General features: G+C 18.3%; 1 protein-coding gene across 6 annotated transcripts in view; it reads right to left on the bottom strand.

The window, feature by feature from the left end:
* Positions 1–19,045, bottom strand: part of LOC108001252 (cytohesin-1) — a 161,436-nt gene that overhangs the window by 101,137 nt on the left and 41,254 nt on the right. For 3 of the 6 annotated variants that reach the window (XM_028668396.2, XM_062081463.1, XM_028668397.2), the window contains one exon: positions 16,641–16,701. The exons of the other annotated variants lie outside the window; for them this stretch is intronic. In XM_028668396.2, the coding sequence (XP_028524197.1) occupies positions 16,641–16,701 (61 nt within the window). The remainder of the gene's footprint in view (positions 1–16,640; positions 16,702–19,045) is intronic. 6 annotated transcript variants of the gene reach the window in all.

The following is a 19,045-nucleotide window of genomic DNA, read 5'->3' as shown; positions in this document are numbered from 1 at the left end:
ATTACGATATGTACTCTGAATATTAAAGGACAAACAATATCTAAAATAGATTATTAAAACAGATACATTAATAGCTGAGTTTTAAATTCGAATTCGAAAATTCATAATACCAAAATAAATTTTAAAATTAATTTTTTAATTTTTTCTTTTTTTTAAAGAATATTATTTTTCAAAAATTAATTTTTCAAATTCTTTAAGTTCATAATTAATTATAAAAACAATCTTATTTAGAGAAAAAAATTAATGTTTTACTTTTAAAATATATTTTTACAATTTAAAATATTATAATATTAATAATTTTATTGATATTAACTATTTTGAAAGAATCTTTGAAAAAACTATTTAAGATATCAAATTATAATTGAATCTAAAATAAATTTATATTAATTATTATTATAATTCATATCACATATAAAAAATAATATTCTCACGATTTACATATTATTCTTTAGTTGAATTTCGAATTATAAAAATAGTAAAAATAGTTTCAATCTTTTAAATTTCATATGATTTCATAATTTTGAGATTTCGAAGCACATTTAAGTTCGTAGTAACAAAGATAGTAACAAAGATTAAAAATTCCACGAATCAGCCAATCACATTTTTGACTTCTATCTATTCGTGGTCCCGAATGGTCATCGATACGCGGTATGCATATGAAATAATAGATCGATACTGTCTGCACTGTAAACACAATGCTGCGCTTAAAGCCGACCAGTGACACGTGTTCCACCAGAGTAAACACGTGTGTTCTGGAGGATAAATATAATTTTCGTCTAGTATTTATGATCTTACTTCCATATTATTCAGATGAAACAAACACTAATATTTTATGGCCCAAACAGAATTATGCAAATTTCGAAAAATTAGAAACATAATGATGAATAATTGCAATTTTTCGTTTAAAAACTTATCCTATGTAATTTTGCCTTTTTAGATCGAGATTTAAATTTGACTATTAATATTATATGTAGCATTACATCGTAATAATATTTTGTTTATTTTGAATTCAATATTAATTCAATTCTATTTAATTATATGAATACTTTACACAACAAACTAAATTTAATCATGAAAATGATATGTGCACATTAAATCGTTCATGTTCATTCAATTGAAATTTTTATAAGAGAAGTTAGAAATTACAATTTTTATTATAATTAGTTCATAATATTTAATATAATTTTTTTAATATTTTAATACAATTATGTTAAAAAATGATTCAATTTTAAAGTGGAAAATAAAAAAAATTATTTTAACTCTGCATCCCATTTTAATATAATTATTGATCGTTAATTCCAATTTATTCATGTACTTGTTTTATTAAATTCGATGAAATTTTAAATCTCTTTTAAATATAAAACTTTTTTATTCAGTTAAAAGAATATAAAATAAAATATTAAAATGATATTTATTATATATATATTTATGATATTAATATCATATATATTATAATATTTATATTATATTATATATTTATATTATTTATATTTAATGTTATGCAATAAAAAATATTTTACTTTTCTCATGTAAAAATCATTATACGATATAATATGTTGAAAAGTCACATAATAAACAAAATATTTTATTCAATAGATATAAATAATATACAAAAATAGCATAATATTCAATAATATTATGATGATGTATATGCATATTTCATATGCAAATCTTCTTCGATTTACTATTCAAGATTAGATATTTTTTTATTTAAATTAATTATTATGTCGATTGTATGTAATGATTGAATTTGTTATTAAAAATCTTATTGTTTATAGATATAGATTGTCATCATGCTTTTTATTCAAATATAATATAAACCGTAAATATAATTAGATAACAAATTAATCTTCTTTTTGATGTCATAAAAGATAATTTATAAGAATGTATATTATTACTTAGTACACTGTCATATTGTATAAATATATTATTATTCTTTATTATATTCTACCATTAATATTGTATACTATAACAATTATATATATATAATTACTATATTATATATTAATATCAATATCATAAAATTATAAAAACTCATGTTGATATTAATCATTCTAATATAATTATTTAAAATTTATATATATGTAAATAATTATAATTGAAATAACATAATAAAAGTAAAATAACATTAAAAAGAGAAAAATAATTATGTTTATCTCAAAAAAGATATATTAATTTTATGTACAAAAAAAATATTATTTTAAATTATATTTATCACCGCCTTTTATCTCATTTCATATATATCAACTAAATTCACACTTCCATCGCTTATCATGTAAATCTAAATTAAAATAATAAATATAATATATATCCATACTAATTTTATCAAAAACTATATAATGCAAATTTCAATTATTATATATATATATATATATATATATATATATATATATATAATAAAATGTTGATTATTTGTCGTTATTCAAATGAGCAATTATTTGAACATAAAATGAATTCATATTTAAAGTGGTATATTAACAATTATAAATATTTTAATAAATATTATATTCTAGAACATATATCCTAAAAAGATTCATTCATTATTTTTTTAATGCATTTTATTAAATATATATATTTTTTATATAATAAAAATTAATATAATTATATACTTAATTAATATACTTAAATTAATATTTAAAAATGATTTAATTGTTACTTGTTTAATGATGTTTTGAATTTGGTTATTATATCTCTTATTAATTCCTCCAAAGAACAAATTATTCGTATAATTAATATTCTATTCAATTTGTCATCTCTATATAAACATATAAAATATATAAATATATATTAATATATAATATATATTAAATAATATATATTATATATAATTATATATAAATATATAATAATTACGATTACAACATATAAAACTCCTATTCTTGGAAATATTAACTCAAGATAATTAATCATATAAAATCATCTTTGGTAATCTATTTATTTGATTTATGCTTATTTATTTTATTTATTTATTTATTTATTTATTATTATGTTCATTTATATATATCTTTTCTAAATGCATATAAATTCTTATTTAAACATTTTTTTGAAATTTTTATTATTTTCCATATCACTTCTTCTGTGATCTTCTTTCAATTTTATCTTTTTATACAGAAATCCCCGAGATGTGATTTCAAATTTCGCACATTTCTTCTATTTTTTTCATTTTGTAGATTTATATATCTTCTATTTACGTTCTATTTACGTTCCTATCCATCCGATATCTCAATATCTCTGTAACATCTTTTCATTATTTAATTCCAACGAAACAGAATTTTCTTGCATGATCATTATTACATCTCTTAATATTAGGATTTCAATTTCTCAAATTCAAACTTTCTCTTTTCGCACTTATTATCACTTAGCATTCGCAACTTCTTTCATAGTTATACGAATGATTTTAGAATAATCAAAAATAATAAATAATTTCTTATTCGAATAATTCTTTATTTAGTTTTTTTATTTTTTTATTTATTTAATTATTAACTTATAAGCAATAAATTATTTATAATTTAGTAAATAAGCCTCAATAGATATTTTTATATATGTATTTTTATATTTGTTCCGCTTTTAGAATCTTTCCAAATATATCTCACGAATACATTAATACATTGTATTAATATAGAAATATTGAGATGTGAAAAAAAAAAGTATATATATAAGTTATATATAAGTATATAAAAGTATAAAAGTATATATATAAATATAAGTTAAAAAGTAAAAAAAAGACATAACACACTTAAATTTAAACAAAAATAAAATGGCTTTTGAAAATAGAAATTGCAGATAAAAAAAATATTTCCGCATAAAAAAATATCTTCATACTTTCTATTCTTAAATAATAAAATAATAAATATTATAATAATTTATCTTTGCCATTATCGAAATAATATTATTCAAGATAATTAACACAACAAATAAGAATATGTAAAATTTTTATATTATATTTAAAAATTTCATTTTAATAAATATTTGAATAAGAATTTGATTCAATAACATTCAATCCTGGAAGAAAAATTAGCATCATGCAACATCATATTTATTTATCTGTTTTCAATGAATAAAATCATATTCGAATAAATATTTTTCAAATAACGTTACAAATTGATTTGTGATAAAACTTCTTCCAAAAAAATTTGAATGTATCTTTTCACAAATTTATAGAAATTCTGAGAATCTTAATTTTCAAAATTTAAAAATCATAAATATTTAAATATAATCTAATTTTGATCTAAATAAAAATTCTCAAGGAATAGGATGATTAAAACAATTATAATATAAATCAAACTTGATTTCAGTAAATTTAATTAGTAATTAATATCTTAATTTTGTTATAATACGTACAAAAAACTAAAAAACTGCAATATTTACAAATCCATTAAATAAATCGGCATTTATTATTATATTATTATAGTAACATATCTCATAATCATTAACTCATCTCATAGAATAACATAAATGTTAATAATATACATTTTTAAACATCTAAAACTTTGAATCTTAGGATTAAAATTATGATTTTTGGAATATATTTATTTTATTAAATTCTATTAGATTATGTCAGAAAAATATCTTTATATCTAATATCTTTATATTTGGAGGAATTAATTAATTTAATTAATTAAATAAATTAATAAATTAATTTAATTAATCAAAATAATCAAATAATAATCAAATAAATCAATAAACTAATTTAATTAATATTTTTTTGGTGATTGTTATTATTTATAAAAAATCCTTGAGATTTATTCGTTAATCGTATTAAAATTGCCCAATTTCATTTATATATCTATTTACTCAATTATACATTCCATTCTCTTACAATGCACACCAGATCGACGTGCACTCAACGATATTCTTTTTTTCCTCCAAAAAAGACGCTGTATAATCCAAATACACAAAAGACGCGAATAAGCGGAGCGGATACGGAAAGAAGAATCGCATCACTTAAAAACAAAACCTGTTTCCTTTGTTCACCGCGTTTTTCTTCCTTTTCTTTTTTTTCTTTATTCCACCACATTGTGGCATTCTGAATTGAAGACCTTGTAGTAAAAAAGAGTCAGATTCACTTTCCAAAATTTTGAATTATTACACTTAATAAATTAAAAAAAAAAATTTACATTGTGTAAGGTTAGATAAAACGAGTGACTTATTACAAATTTCTTAATGAAACAACAATTAATCAATAAATTGTGATTTATTATTTATTATTAACAAAAATATATATATATATTTTTTTTGGTATAAATCGGAAACAATTTTAAATTTAAAAAATTTATCAGAAATTGAAATAAAGACTGAATGACTATCGATTATTGAAAATATAATGATAACCAGTATATTTAATATATTATTTACTATATATATTTATATTTTGAATCTTTGTGTCCTTTTTTTAAAACACTTATAAATATTGTTTATTAATTATTTCTAAAAAGTACCTATTCTAAAATATACATATATTAAAATTAAAGTTTTTATTTATTCGAAATAAAGCAGTTTGTAAATATTTTGTTTTCATCTATCGATTTTGTAGCGGATGTACAATTACAATATGCAAGAAAGTCAAAATACTTACAATGTAAATAAAATTTCGTTGAACATCGTAAATATATTGTTAGACATGTTGCAATTGTATTGCGATGAATGAAAATACATCATACCAAAACAACGATCAATCCAAAATCTTTGCAAAATTAGAATATCATATTGGAAAATTGCTGTTAAACTTCATATATTTATTATGGTTTATCATCAAGCTAAACATATTGAACGACATATGGAACGCAGATGTTCCTCGTGATCGTGAAAAACTAATGGAATAAAGAAGATTTAAAAGTTCAGTTGATATTCATAAAAATCAATAAAACTTCAATAAAACAATAAAAGACATTAATATAAGAATCGTGTAATGCAAGTTAAATGAATTTCAATTAAATAACGTTGCCAAGAAATCTTTTATCTAAAAAAAATCAGAGAGCAAAAATCGCTTTCGAAAAGAAACATATTAATTGGATATAATAATAATCGAAAATAATTTTTATTTTTTGGCGAATCCAAATTTAATTTAAATTTGGATCTAATAGAAAAGATAGATATATGAATATATGGACATAAGATATATGAAAAAGAATATAGATATATATAGATAATCATAAAAACGACTGTAAAATGATAGTGACTATAAATCCGATTCATCAAATAATAGATCAGGAACAGATTTACATACTTAATCATTGTAAAAAAAATATTACTTCCGTTTGTCAAAGACTGTATAGCAGAAAACTGAATTTATCAGATAGATAATGATTCAAAACATAATGTTGCTTATTAAAACATTCTTAAATCATCGTAAGATTAATGAAATAGCCGGAACAAGAATCGTCAGATTTAAATTCTATAGAAATTACATTAATAATATCATAGATAGATATAGAAAAATAGAAACAAAAGTTAAGAAATTATATAGAAAGTAAAAAGCGAAAAATGTAATGGAATTATTTATCGTAAATAAAAAAAAAGAAGTCTATTCATTAGTTAATATATTCGATCGATGTTGTGGAAATGTGCAAAAATTATTAAAAGTAAAGAACTATCTGTCAAATAAATATTAAAAAAACTAAAAATATTAATTTTTCTTTAATTATATACGTGTATATATCCGTGGAAAATTTGATAAAAAAAAAATAATAAATAATTTAATTCTTAATTATATTAATTCTAATTTGTTAAATTCTTAATTATATTAATATATTATAATTATATTATATATAGCTAAGTGCCTAGTATTTTATATATATTTATATATATATATATATATATATTATATATAATTATATATGTGAACATATTATGTACATAGAAAAATGCATTTAATTTTTATGTAAATGTGCTATGTTAAAATATAAATCAAATAAATATTTCATTTTATTAATTTAACAAAAATTTTGACTATTATATTATATAGATATTATATAAATATATCAATTTGCATTTTCTTTTTAATTAAAAAATTAGAAAGAAAAAAAAGAAAAAAATTATATTAAGAAAAAACAATAATTTTATAAATAATTACTTTTTATCTGTTCTTCTTTTACTAGAAAATTTTCAATTGAAATAATATTTGATTTAATATAAAATAATTAATAAGTCTATCTTTTATTTGAAATAAAAATAACAAATAAAACAAATAATTACAAAAAGAAATAAAACATAAATTTATTATTATCGTATAATTCTTATTATAAATATATATACCATGATACATATATACCATGACCTAGACTCTTTATTATAATTCTGTTCATTTATTCGTTAAATATTCAAAATAAAGATTAATTATAGAATAAATTATTAATATTCTTATATATACTTAACTATATATATTCAATGACATAATTGTTAAAGTTATTAGAAATAACTAAATAAGTTATTGATATTATTATTGATACTTACGACATATCAATATATTATAAATATATATATATCATATTATCATTAAAAAATGAAAATAATTTAATTAAAAAAAATGCAATGCAATAATGAAATCATTCAAATTTTGCAATTTATCTCTTTCTATTCATATTATAACGATATCTGAACTATATTATCAATTTATCATATATAATAATTGCATTCTAATATTATCAATTTTTATAGTTTTCGAATTACAATTCGTCTAGATCGAAACAAATTTTATTAATTATATAATAAGATTATTTAAAATATTTAACGAAACATTCAAAATAATTGATCAAATGATTCTGTTTTATCCGCTTATGCAATATCAATGATGAGACTATGTCATCGTTACTAGAATCGATATATTGACGTCAATGGTTGATTAAGTCTTCTGATAAACATTCATATAAGTAAGTACATATAATCTTCAGGTATATATAGGATGCCGATAAGAACAAATTGGTAAAGTAAAATTATCAGGTCACATCATGACACATCTGAATTTCGACACTTTTATGGCAAACAATTACGTCAGAATTAAATGATTTGTTTGTTGAATGATTCAGACCGGATGTTGTAAAGATCTGGAAAATGTAGCAAAAAATAATGATGGTGATGATTCATGATTCGTTGAATTAAGAGATGGGAAAAATTTGTAATAAGTTAAAACAATTACTAAGAAATTGAAATATTTACATAAATAAATACTAGATATTCAAGTTAATCATTTATAAATTACGGAAAAATACTCACTAATTTTCAAGATTCAATTTCATTTGCGTTAAATATAAATTCTATCAATGTAAAATATGATATTTATATGATTACAATGAAACAAAATTCTGAACTCAGAAAAATTTTAAATAAATGAAAACAAATACTAGAAAACTTAAACATGTAACTTAATTTATTTTCATATTAAGTAAATATTGTTTAAAGATATAATATCATAATATTTAATGGGCAAATTCTGTTTATTTTCGGATTTAACGGAAATAAAATATTTATTTTCATTTTAATTAAAATGCAATAAACATGAAAGATAATTTACGATTTGTTTTTAATTTCTTATTTTTTAATAATTGAAAGTAGATTGAATTTCTCAATTATATTGTCAATATATATCAATGTATACTTCATGATAGTGAAAGAAAACGAGAATATTGAAGTTTCGCGTTTCTTTTATTAATGAATTTTCAATAATGTCGAAAATTTGTGAGTATTTAAAAGTTTCAATGATTGGTCATAATCTTGATTATGCGATAATGCGATTTTCGCAAAATCTATGTGAACAAAAATATTTTTATTAGATAAATATTTGTAAACTATTAACTATTTTTCTAACTCATTATAAATTTTTTATTAAATCTTAGTAATCATTATTATAAAATAAAGAAAAATATATTATTGATTTACAAATAATAATAATAATAGTAAACATTTTTTCGTAGATTTCATTTTAAAAAAATTCAAATTTGAAAATTTTTTGAAAAATACAAGTGAAATTATATATAATTCTTCATTTTTCTCGAAAATTAATTTTTAAATAGAATAAAATTAATTCTACATTTTTTTTTATTTTCACATGCAAAATAATTTATCGAATTAAAAATTAACCAATTTTACTTGTGAAATGTTTAAATTCGATTTTTTAGAAAACGAAGAATTTTTTGATGATAAAATTTGATTTTATTTTTTTTTTTTTCTTATTTTTTCATAAGGAATTATCCTATGCCTATTTGTACATATAATTTAATTCTATAATTAAGAACTTCCATAGATACCGAAATTACATATAATACAAATTCCCAATACATGAATATATTCATATGCATATTATATACCGTACATATCTGTATGATAATATTTTATTTATTACGAGTGAAGATTTCATTAATTTGTGAAGTTTTAATTAATTTAATTATTTTATCATAATTAATGTTAAATTCGCAAATTTATTATAAATAGATTATATTTGAACAGAAGTTTTTCGAACCATTGTATTGTTATATATAATTACTTATAATCGAAATCTTTAAAAATCAAAAAAGAATGTTTCATTGAATTCTTATAAGAAATTTTAACAAATTATATGAAAGATTAATATGTCATACATGTATCATACATGTAATATTTTTGACCAATATGTATGAATATTTTTATAAATATATCTGAATCTATCGAAATCAATCAATCAAACATATATTTTTTTGTCTAATCAATTGAAATCTCTATTTTTTATATAAAATGTTAAAATATTTATAGCATATCTTCGGAAAATCAATTTTAAAAGTCAAAACATAAAAGAAAAAACAAGAATATTAGTTAAAATTTATTTATTAAGTTATAAAAAATTGAAATTTATTAGATGAAGTGAAACAAAAACAGAATAGATCAAGTAAATATAACGATTACATGAACAAATCATTTCATTCTATTCATTTTTTAAATAATATATTTGATATAATGTTTAATTATATTTTATTCATTGAATATATATTTATTTAAAAATAATATTTCACTCATGATGTTTAGCTTTAAATCTATTTTTTTCATATCTTATTTTTGAAAATAATGAGAATATAAAAAATAATATAAAAGATTATATAATTATAAAATTGTAGAATTGAATTATGCATAAAAAATAACATAATTGATTTTAATATAACAGAAGCAGAAAAGATTAAAAAGAATTTTTAATAACAAACTTATAAAATTATTATTACAATTAGATAAAATATTTCAAATCAATTCAAATTAAAATAGAATATTGTTAGAAATATTATTTTTTAAAATAATTATAAATTTTTTAAAATATTTTTCTAAAATATTTATAAAAAATTCGAATTTATCTTTAGATTAAAAATATTATTTTTCGAAATATTTATAGAGGATTCGATCTAATCAGAAAGATTTCAAATTTTTGAAATACTTAATTCCATTATTAATAATTATTTTTTCAAAGAAAAAATTTTTGCAAAATCTGATATCATTTAAAGAAATAATACTAATTTATATTTATTTATTTTTATTTTGTTCAATCCTATTTCACTCTTCTTAATTAATAAAATAATTATACCTAAAATTCAAGATTCTCAAATATTCGATTATCTAACAAACATGTGTTTTTCATATATAATGCTTATAATTCAAGATTATATATTACATAATCCCGAATATAGAAGCAAAGATGAAACTTCAACGCGGAAATTGTCTCTTAACTCATAGACCGATCGAATCTAATCTAAAGATATAATTGTGCTTACAAGTTTAGATTAATTTGTTGAGAAATTGCAAACTTAACATTAAATGCTTCCAATGAATGTTTTTCATGAATGTATTTCATTTTTCTCACTTTCCTTAACAAAAGAGTTAATAACCTTCCTTTCTATCCCCAATCATTTCATACAGATAGTGTACCTTTTATATTAGACATTTAAAATGCTGAATAAGTTAACTCCACTTGTGCCTGTGACATATACGGGAACGTCAAAACGTCCAATTTGTACAAGTCCGTGACAGTCGCGAGAACACCCGATACAATTCGTCGCTTGATATCGTCTACAAATACTGTAGTCTCGTATCAATACGACTTGTTTTATACTATTTTGTTTTGTACTATTTACTTTAATAGTATTAAGTATATTATAAGAAAAAAAAATAAAAATAAAAAAAATTCTAAAATTTCTTTTTATAATGAAATCATCATTTTAACATGATCATATACTATTTTTTTCATGAGATTATAAGAAATTTTAGGATAAATTCGAAAAGCACTCATATGATATTTTAATTAATTTAATATTAAATAATAATAATAATAATGGAAATAATACTTCATTTATTAATATATTTTATTTTGGAATAGAATATTATTTTGTAAAAACTGGAATATAATTTGAATATTGAAATAATTAAAATAAAATTGTAAATTTTAAATAATTAAAATAATATTGTAAATTTGAGTCATTAAAAATAGAGTAATTAATATGCTTTTTGAATTTATCATAAAATCCTTTATAATCTTATAAAATAAATATTCTATAATTCTATATTAATATTCTATATTCTATAATTCTATTTATTATCAAAGATAATTATATTTTCACTATAAAAACAAAATATTTTTGACATTTTTTTCTTCGTTATTTATAATATATTTGATATCATTAAAATATAATTCAAAATATTTTTTATTATGACTATAAATAATAGAAAAATACAAGTCGCATTACGACACTCTGTATATCTATTATAAGATTCATAGATGCTCTCTATGTGAACATTTGTAAAATATTATTATAAATATGAATATGTATAAATATGAATATGTAATATACATGTGCAAAAAAAATACATAATATTATAACATTCTATATATAAAAAATTAAAATAATGATTATTTTTCAATAATTATTATATTATACTTTTTAAATAAATAAAATATTATTTTAAATAAAATTTTAAATAAAACTAAAACTAAAAGAAATAATAAAGTTAGAAAAATAAAAAAATATTTAATGAAATTATCATTTCTTAATCATTACTAATTTATTTTTTAATTTTCCGATTACAACGATTATAAATAGAAAATATATAGATATATACATTGCACAAAATATGAAAATATATAGTTTTATTAATATATATATATGGCAAGCCTTAGATTTTTGATAAAAATTAAGAAAATAAATACTTAATATAATTTATCTTATAATAATATATAATAATATATAACTAATTATAATAAATATGATAATATATAAAAATATACAATAATTTATAATAATATATAATAATATATAAGGATTATAATTATCTTAAGATAAAGTATAATATAATAAATATTTTATAACAATTTTTAAATAGAAGCTTTGTACAATTGTTGCTAATATTATCCAATAGTGATATTGATTCTTATTTGTAATATGACTCGGCCAGATATCATAATTTCTTTATGTTTCTTACCGAATTTAGAAAAAGAAAATGAGTAAAAGAGAAAATCAGATATTTATATTTATATATTTAAAAAAACATATCCGTGAAATAAAAAATGTAACAATAAAATTTCGTTTAATTTAATTGTTTGATTTTTTTTGATAAAATTTTTATTAATATATTTACGAGATTTCTTTAATTAAAATAAAATGAAACATATAATTTAAATTATATTAATTATTTGTGTATTTTTAATAAATAATAATAATTAAAAAAGAAAATATCTAAATTATACATTGGGCTTATTTTAATAAGAGAAAACTAACAAATATAGTAGAAGTTATATTTAAAAGAATCTAAAATAACAAAAAATTTACTGTTTTTTCGATCTTAGATTCAAATCAATCAATCGTATATTCATCATGTTTGTAATGAAGAAAACGTTAATTTATAATGGTCTTTTATATTATAGATTGGTTTTGCAATTATAAAGTATAAATAAAAGATATTATTTGTAAAATATATTTATAAAACATCTTTAAAAAATCGATTCTAGAAACAACTATGAAAATATTAAGAAATATTAGTTAAAACTTATTAAAACTTATTAAATTATAAGCAATTTAAATTTTCATTAAATAAAGTGGAATAGAGACAGAATGCTAGTATGAGGAAAATAAAAAAGCCATCTTGCTTTATCTTATTTTATTATACAAATTTCAATTTTTTATAACTTAATAAATAAGCTTTTATATTTATTTTAGTCTTTAAAATCGTAGGAATATCCATAATCGACTATCCATATTATTAATAATATCCCAACATACATATATCTATATATGTATAACATATTGGAAGTTCGTATATATAAGAGTAAAATATATTTTATATATATAATTTATATAAATATATTTTATATATAACTTTAACAATAAAATATAAATTGTCAAAAGCTTAAAAATCATAGAATAAAATTAAATTTAATATTTTTCAAATCTGCTTTTTTTATTATTCATTGTAAATTGTTTGAAAGCTAAAAGCTATTGTATATTTTTTTTACAAAATCCGATATTATTTCCAATGTTATATTTGTGAATGATCAATATTGACTTACATCACATTATATTGCCATTTTTGTAACCAAAATATCTCTTTAATATTTAAAATGGGACATTTTATTAAGATAAAAATATTATCTTATATAAAGAATTCAAAAGTTAATCAATATAAATCATAAATAATAAAACATTTCTAAAAATGATTTAATTATTCAAAGATCTCTTTATTATTTAAATTTTTTGATTATAATTAAATCAATATTAAATAGTTAAATAATTATAAATAGTTATTTAATTGATTTTTCAATTAAATTTGAACTATAATTTGAATAATAAAGAGATTTTTGAATTATAAAAATCATTTTCAAAGAACCTGACTTATATTGATTGGCTTTTGAACACTTTATATATATAGTTTTTTCTTATTGTTGATATATATTCATATTTTATTATTATTTATGAAATGTTTCCAAATAATATTTATAAATTTAAATAAATTTTAATTTTAGCTATTGATATTTGTAAGTTAAAACTATAATAGATATTTAATAAGGATGTTAATAAAGAGTTTTTTTTTTGATTGATTTTGATTTGAATAGAATTTTACAGATTTAAAGAAAAATTAGAAATATATATACATACACTTATATGTATCTATTCTTAAATTTGAGTTGAAATTTACGATATAAAACTATCTTTTTAATAAAATATTAATTCAGAAATTTAGAAATTTTTAATAGAGACTGTTTAATATAATGTTAAAAATGCAAAAAATATGTTACAATATTAATTATAATATAATCAGAGAAACGTATGTATATTGTTAGATAATAATTTCAAAAAATATTTTAAATTAAACCTTAAAATAATGTAAATATATTTAGTAAAAATTATAATACGTACTTCTCAAATTTTCTTCACATACATAGATATAAATACAATGCATGCAAAAATGCAGAAACGCACATTATAAAAAATAGAAAAAAGCTTTACTACCAAAATATTTATATTGGAAGATACATAACAATGGACACCGATTATTCACCGCGAAATGCAATTTATGTAAAAGCGGCGTAGATTCATGCAGACTAATGTCGAAATTTAAAAATCGATCGACACACTTTTTCTCGTTAGACGATTCAACGATGCTTTATCACCATATCACGACGGATAAATGCAACTGTTTTATCAATCGACACGTGCGATACGCTGCAAACCAACAAAAAGAAAAAAAAATAGGAAAATAAAAAAGAATAAAAAAAGAAACAAAGAAAAAATTTATCCGTTTTCTTTGAAACAATCGTTGCTGTTCCTATTTATGGATCACTTTTTCTGTTCATTACTAAGTTATCCCATTAATTTACAAATATTGCTGATGATTAGCAAGTTGAATAACTAATACCATAAAGTGTAACGCTGTCATGTAACAATGCAATGTTATATAATTTCTACATGTATTGCACGATATATTCGATAAATCTACAAGATATTTAAGTCAGAATAATAGAATATCTCACAAAAAATTAAAGTTCTTAATGTTCTTATAAAATTTATTTGATATAAAGAAATATATTATTACGCTTACCTTATTATACTTACATTTATTTGTAATGTATATACAACGCATAAAGCTATGAAAGTTACATATATCTTTTTAAATGAAATCATATATATTATATATATATCATATAATTTTTAATGCTAATTGATGTAATTCATTATTTCTTATAAAAACATATTTATGTTGAAAAATTTTTAATTTTCAAAAGTTTTCGTTTTTAATTGGATATGAAAGAACGAGAATATGTAAAATCTGTTCATATTTTTTTTTTATTTTCATATATTAAATTTTCTAAACTTTTCTAATAATTTTATTAATCAATTTTTTTATTAAATACTCTTAATAATAATATTAATAATAATATTATAATCAATATATATATTTATATATATTTTTATATATATATATATTTATAATATATATATATATATATAATTATAAATATAATTAATAATAATAATATTAAATTTTTCGTAAGAAATAAAATTAATTAATGTATTAAAAATTATATAATTATATTTAAAAAACAAAAATTATTTTCATATGTGCTTTGACATTTACAAAAAATATGTTAATATTATATAATCTCTTTATATATAAGTTATATATAAATTTAAATAATATATAAGTTTGAGAACGACATAAGTTCTCAATAAGCAATATATACGAAATAGAACAGAATCTCATTATTTCCTACCTTCTAAATAGATAAGAGATAAATATATAAAGAAGAAATCATATAACATAATAAAAATGAAGAATAAAAATTTCACAAATTACAATTATTTACATGTTTATATGATTAAACATTTTTTTTTCAATTTCATTTAAATGAAATTTGAAATTTCTACTCATACAGCAAATATTATTATTATATATATTCTATTATATATATATATATATATATATATATATACATACATATATGTATGTATATATGTATGTATATATTCTATTATTCCTTGAATTATTTATAATAAAAATATGTAATTTTTTTTATAGAATATACAATATATATACAATATATGTATCAGATATGTATACATATCAGAATTTCAATTATTCAAATTGACCGATTCTATAATCATATCTATGAATAAAGGATGAATTAGTATGTACATATGTATGTATTTAAATAGTGTCCTTTTATATATATAGCATATTTAACGTTTAAATATTTTAGAATATTAAAAACAATTAATTTTTCTTTATATTTATTAAATATATATTTTTTTAATATAATAAACATCTATATTTGAAAATTGTTTAATCTTTAATTTTTTTATTATTCATTATTTATTACTTATATATTTTTTATCGATTGATTATGAAAAACGAATTTATTTTCAAATTAGATTTTTAAAAATAAATAATTAAATTAGACTAATTAATTGACGTCCGGTTGTATTAAAGTTTGCAATTGGTTTCATTAAAAAGAAATATATTCATTATTTAGATATTTAATAATTAAATAAATCAGTATTCATAATATCGAGCGTAAGCGTTAATATTTTAATTCACGTGCAAATTCATGCTATATTATTGCTATGTATCACTAGCTGATTTGAAATCAAGGAAGAAACTTTCTAAGAAGCATTGTTTTTTAAAAAGCGCGCGCATATTACGCATAGAATCATTGTGGCGGTAATTTCAACAAGTGGCCGGTAGATTTCTTCGATACATGATCTGTAAACACACAATTTGACATAACCATAAAAATTGATAATTTTCAACTATATTTCCATGATAATGCTATATGTAACGATAGCATGCTTACGATTTGATTCGATCATTAAATTAATAATAATTAAAATAACAATCATTAATTTAAGTAAAAATAAATATTTCTATTGTAAAGATAGATTACATTTTTACATCCAAAATAAATAAATTTTTCTTTTTTATAAAAAATTTGTGATTAATCAATTGATCTTATGTTAATCTAAACATAATCGAGTTTAAAAATCAATTAAATATATATTATTATATATAAAAATATTATTATATATAAAAAATTGATGAAAGATCTTTGCTTGATAAAAAAAGATACAAATTTTCTTCATTGAAATAACATACATGAAATATAAACAATTTTACAAGGACTGATTTAATTATTACCGATTATTAAGACATACTATTACTCCTTAAGAGTTAATTATATAATTGGATCACGTTTCTGTGAATTCATAATTATAAAAATAATGTGCATTTTTCTAATCTCTATAGAAGAAAAGAAGATGGTTGACCATTCTACTAATGTTGACATTACGAATAAAATATTGAAGATATAGAAATATATAGAAATATATATAGAAATATTGACCATATAATGGAAAAGGACAAATGGAATGCTAATTTATGATTAGATTAACTATCAAAAGCAACTATCTGCATTAAATGGATGTCTACGTAAGCTCCACACATATCCTGATTCTCTATAAATAAGTCACCCTGACTCGGTTCGTCTATATGATCTTCGATTTGTGACGTCAGAAACATCATGGAATGATATTTTCGTACAAGAATGCGAAAGAAGCTATTGTAACACGTTTGCCAATAATATGGTTTCCTTCATTCTTTTAATTCATTCAGAAATATATTTTTCTTGTAAAATAAATAAATATTTATTTAAATGAAATTTATTAAAGAAAGAAGAAAGAAAAAATTTATTAAGAAAATAATAATTATGAATTTAAAACAAACGAATATTCAATATATTATTGAAAAATTTATATTACTTTTGTGACAGACATATAATTCAAATCAATAGAACAAAAGAATCAGAGAAATCAATATAACAAAAGAATTTTGCGGTCTTTGATTCATACTAATTTTTTTTTAATTTAAATAATAAAATGATCCTTTTTAGATACTGTTTACTTGATATATATTTTATATTTAAATTTAATTTAGTTCATTGAAAATAATTTATTTATTTAAATAATAAACGATAAAATAACGATGATTAAATGATAAATGATAAAAATAAAAATTAAATAAAAATTTATAAAAGAATTTAAATAAAAATTTCATTGTCTTGAAAAATTTATAAATTTTTATAATAAATTTTTGAAAATACTTGTTATTTATAAAAAAAATTGTCTAATCTCTTTCAAATATAAACATTACTTTTGTTAAAAAAATTTTATTTTGTAAAGAATATTTATTTCTTTTTTTTAAATTTAAATAAAAATTTTATTTTTAAAACAGAAATAAATTACAAATTTATATGAAAGATTTTTAAAAAAATATTTTGGAAAAAATTTAACAAATATCTTCCTTCTTTTTAAATTTTGTTTTATATTTTTCTATAAATTTATAATTTTTTTTAAATAGAAAAATATTTATTTAAATTATTTTTCTTTTGTTATGATTCATAAATACTTATATAGAAATAAAAAATATTACACATAAAAAAGATTTTTTAAAATATAAAAAATCGCGAATTTAAAACAATAAAATTCTTGGATCTAATGGAAAGTTTCATTAAAATAGATATGTATCAATCATCGATGTTCTTTTATCAATCATATAAAATGATTTAAGAATATCGCATATAGTGAGTAATTCTATAATTTCTTTTATTTTGTTATTGATATGCAAAAATATTTATCGAAACTTTATTGATCTTTGTACTTTATATATATATATATATATATATAAAATATGATTATGTATGATTCTTGGAAACAGCATTATAATAATATAAGTAAAAATGCATTTTTTTGTTAGTTATAGCTAAGTAATTGTAGATATAATTTTTAAAGTATGTCAAAGGTATACTATACATATATTATGAATAAATATTATTTACATAGCATGCCTTTTTCATCAAACAACACAAATAGAATGACATAAAAACCGTTGATTCAAATCGTTCTGTTCATCTAATAATGAACAATCTGTACATATATTTTTTTATGTATATATCAGTTATCATTATATATTTCGTTTCATTAATGAATCACAAATTATACATTTCTTATTATATCGAAATACAAAATAAAAATTATGATCCTATTATTTATTC

The sequence above is a fragment of the Apis cerana genome, linkage group LG11 (assembly GCF_029169275.1).
Source record: "Apis cerana isolate GH-2021 linkage group LG11, AcerK_1.0, whole genome shotgun sequence".
NCBI lineage: Eukaryota > Metazoa > Arthropoda > Insecta > Hymenoptera > Apidae > Apis > Apis cerana.
The sequence above is the reverse complement of the archived record's forward strand: the minus strand, read 5'-3'. Positions and strand labels throughout refer to the sequence as shown.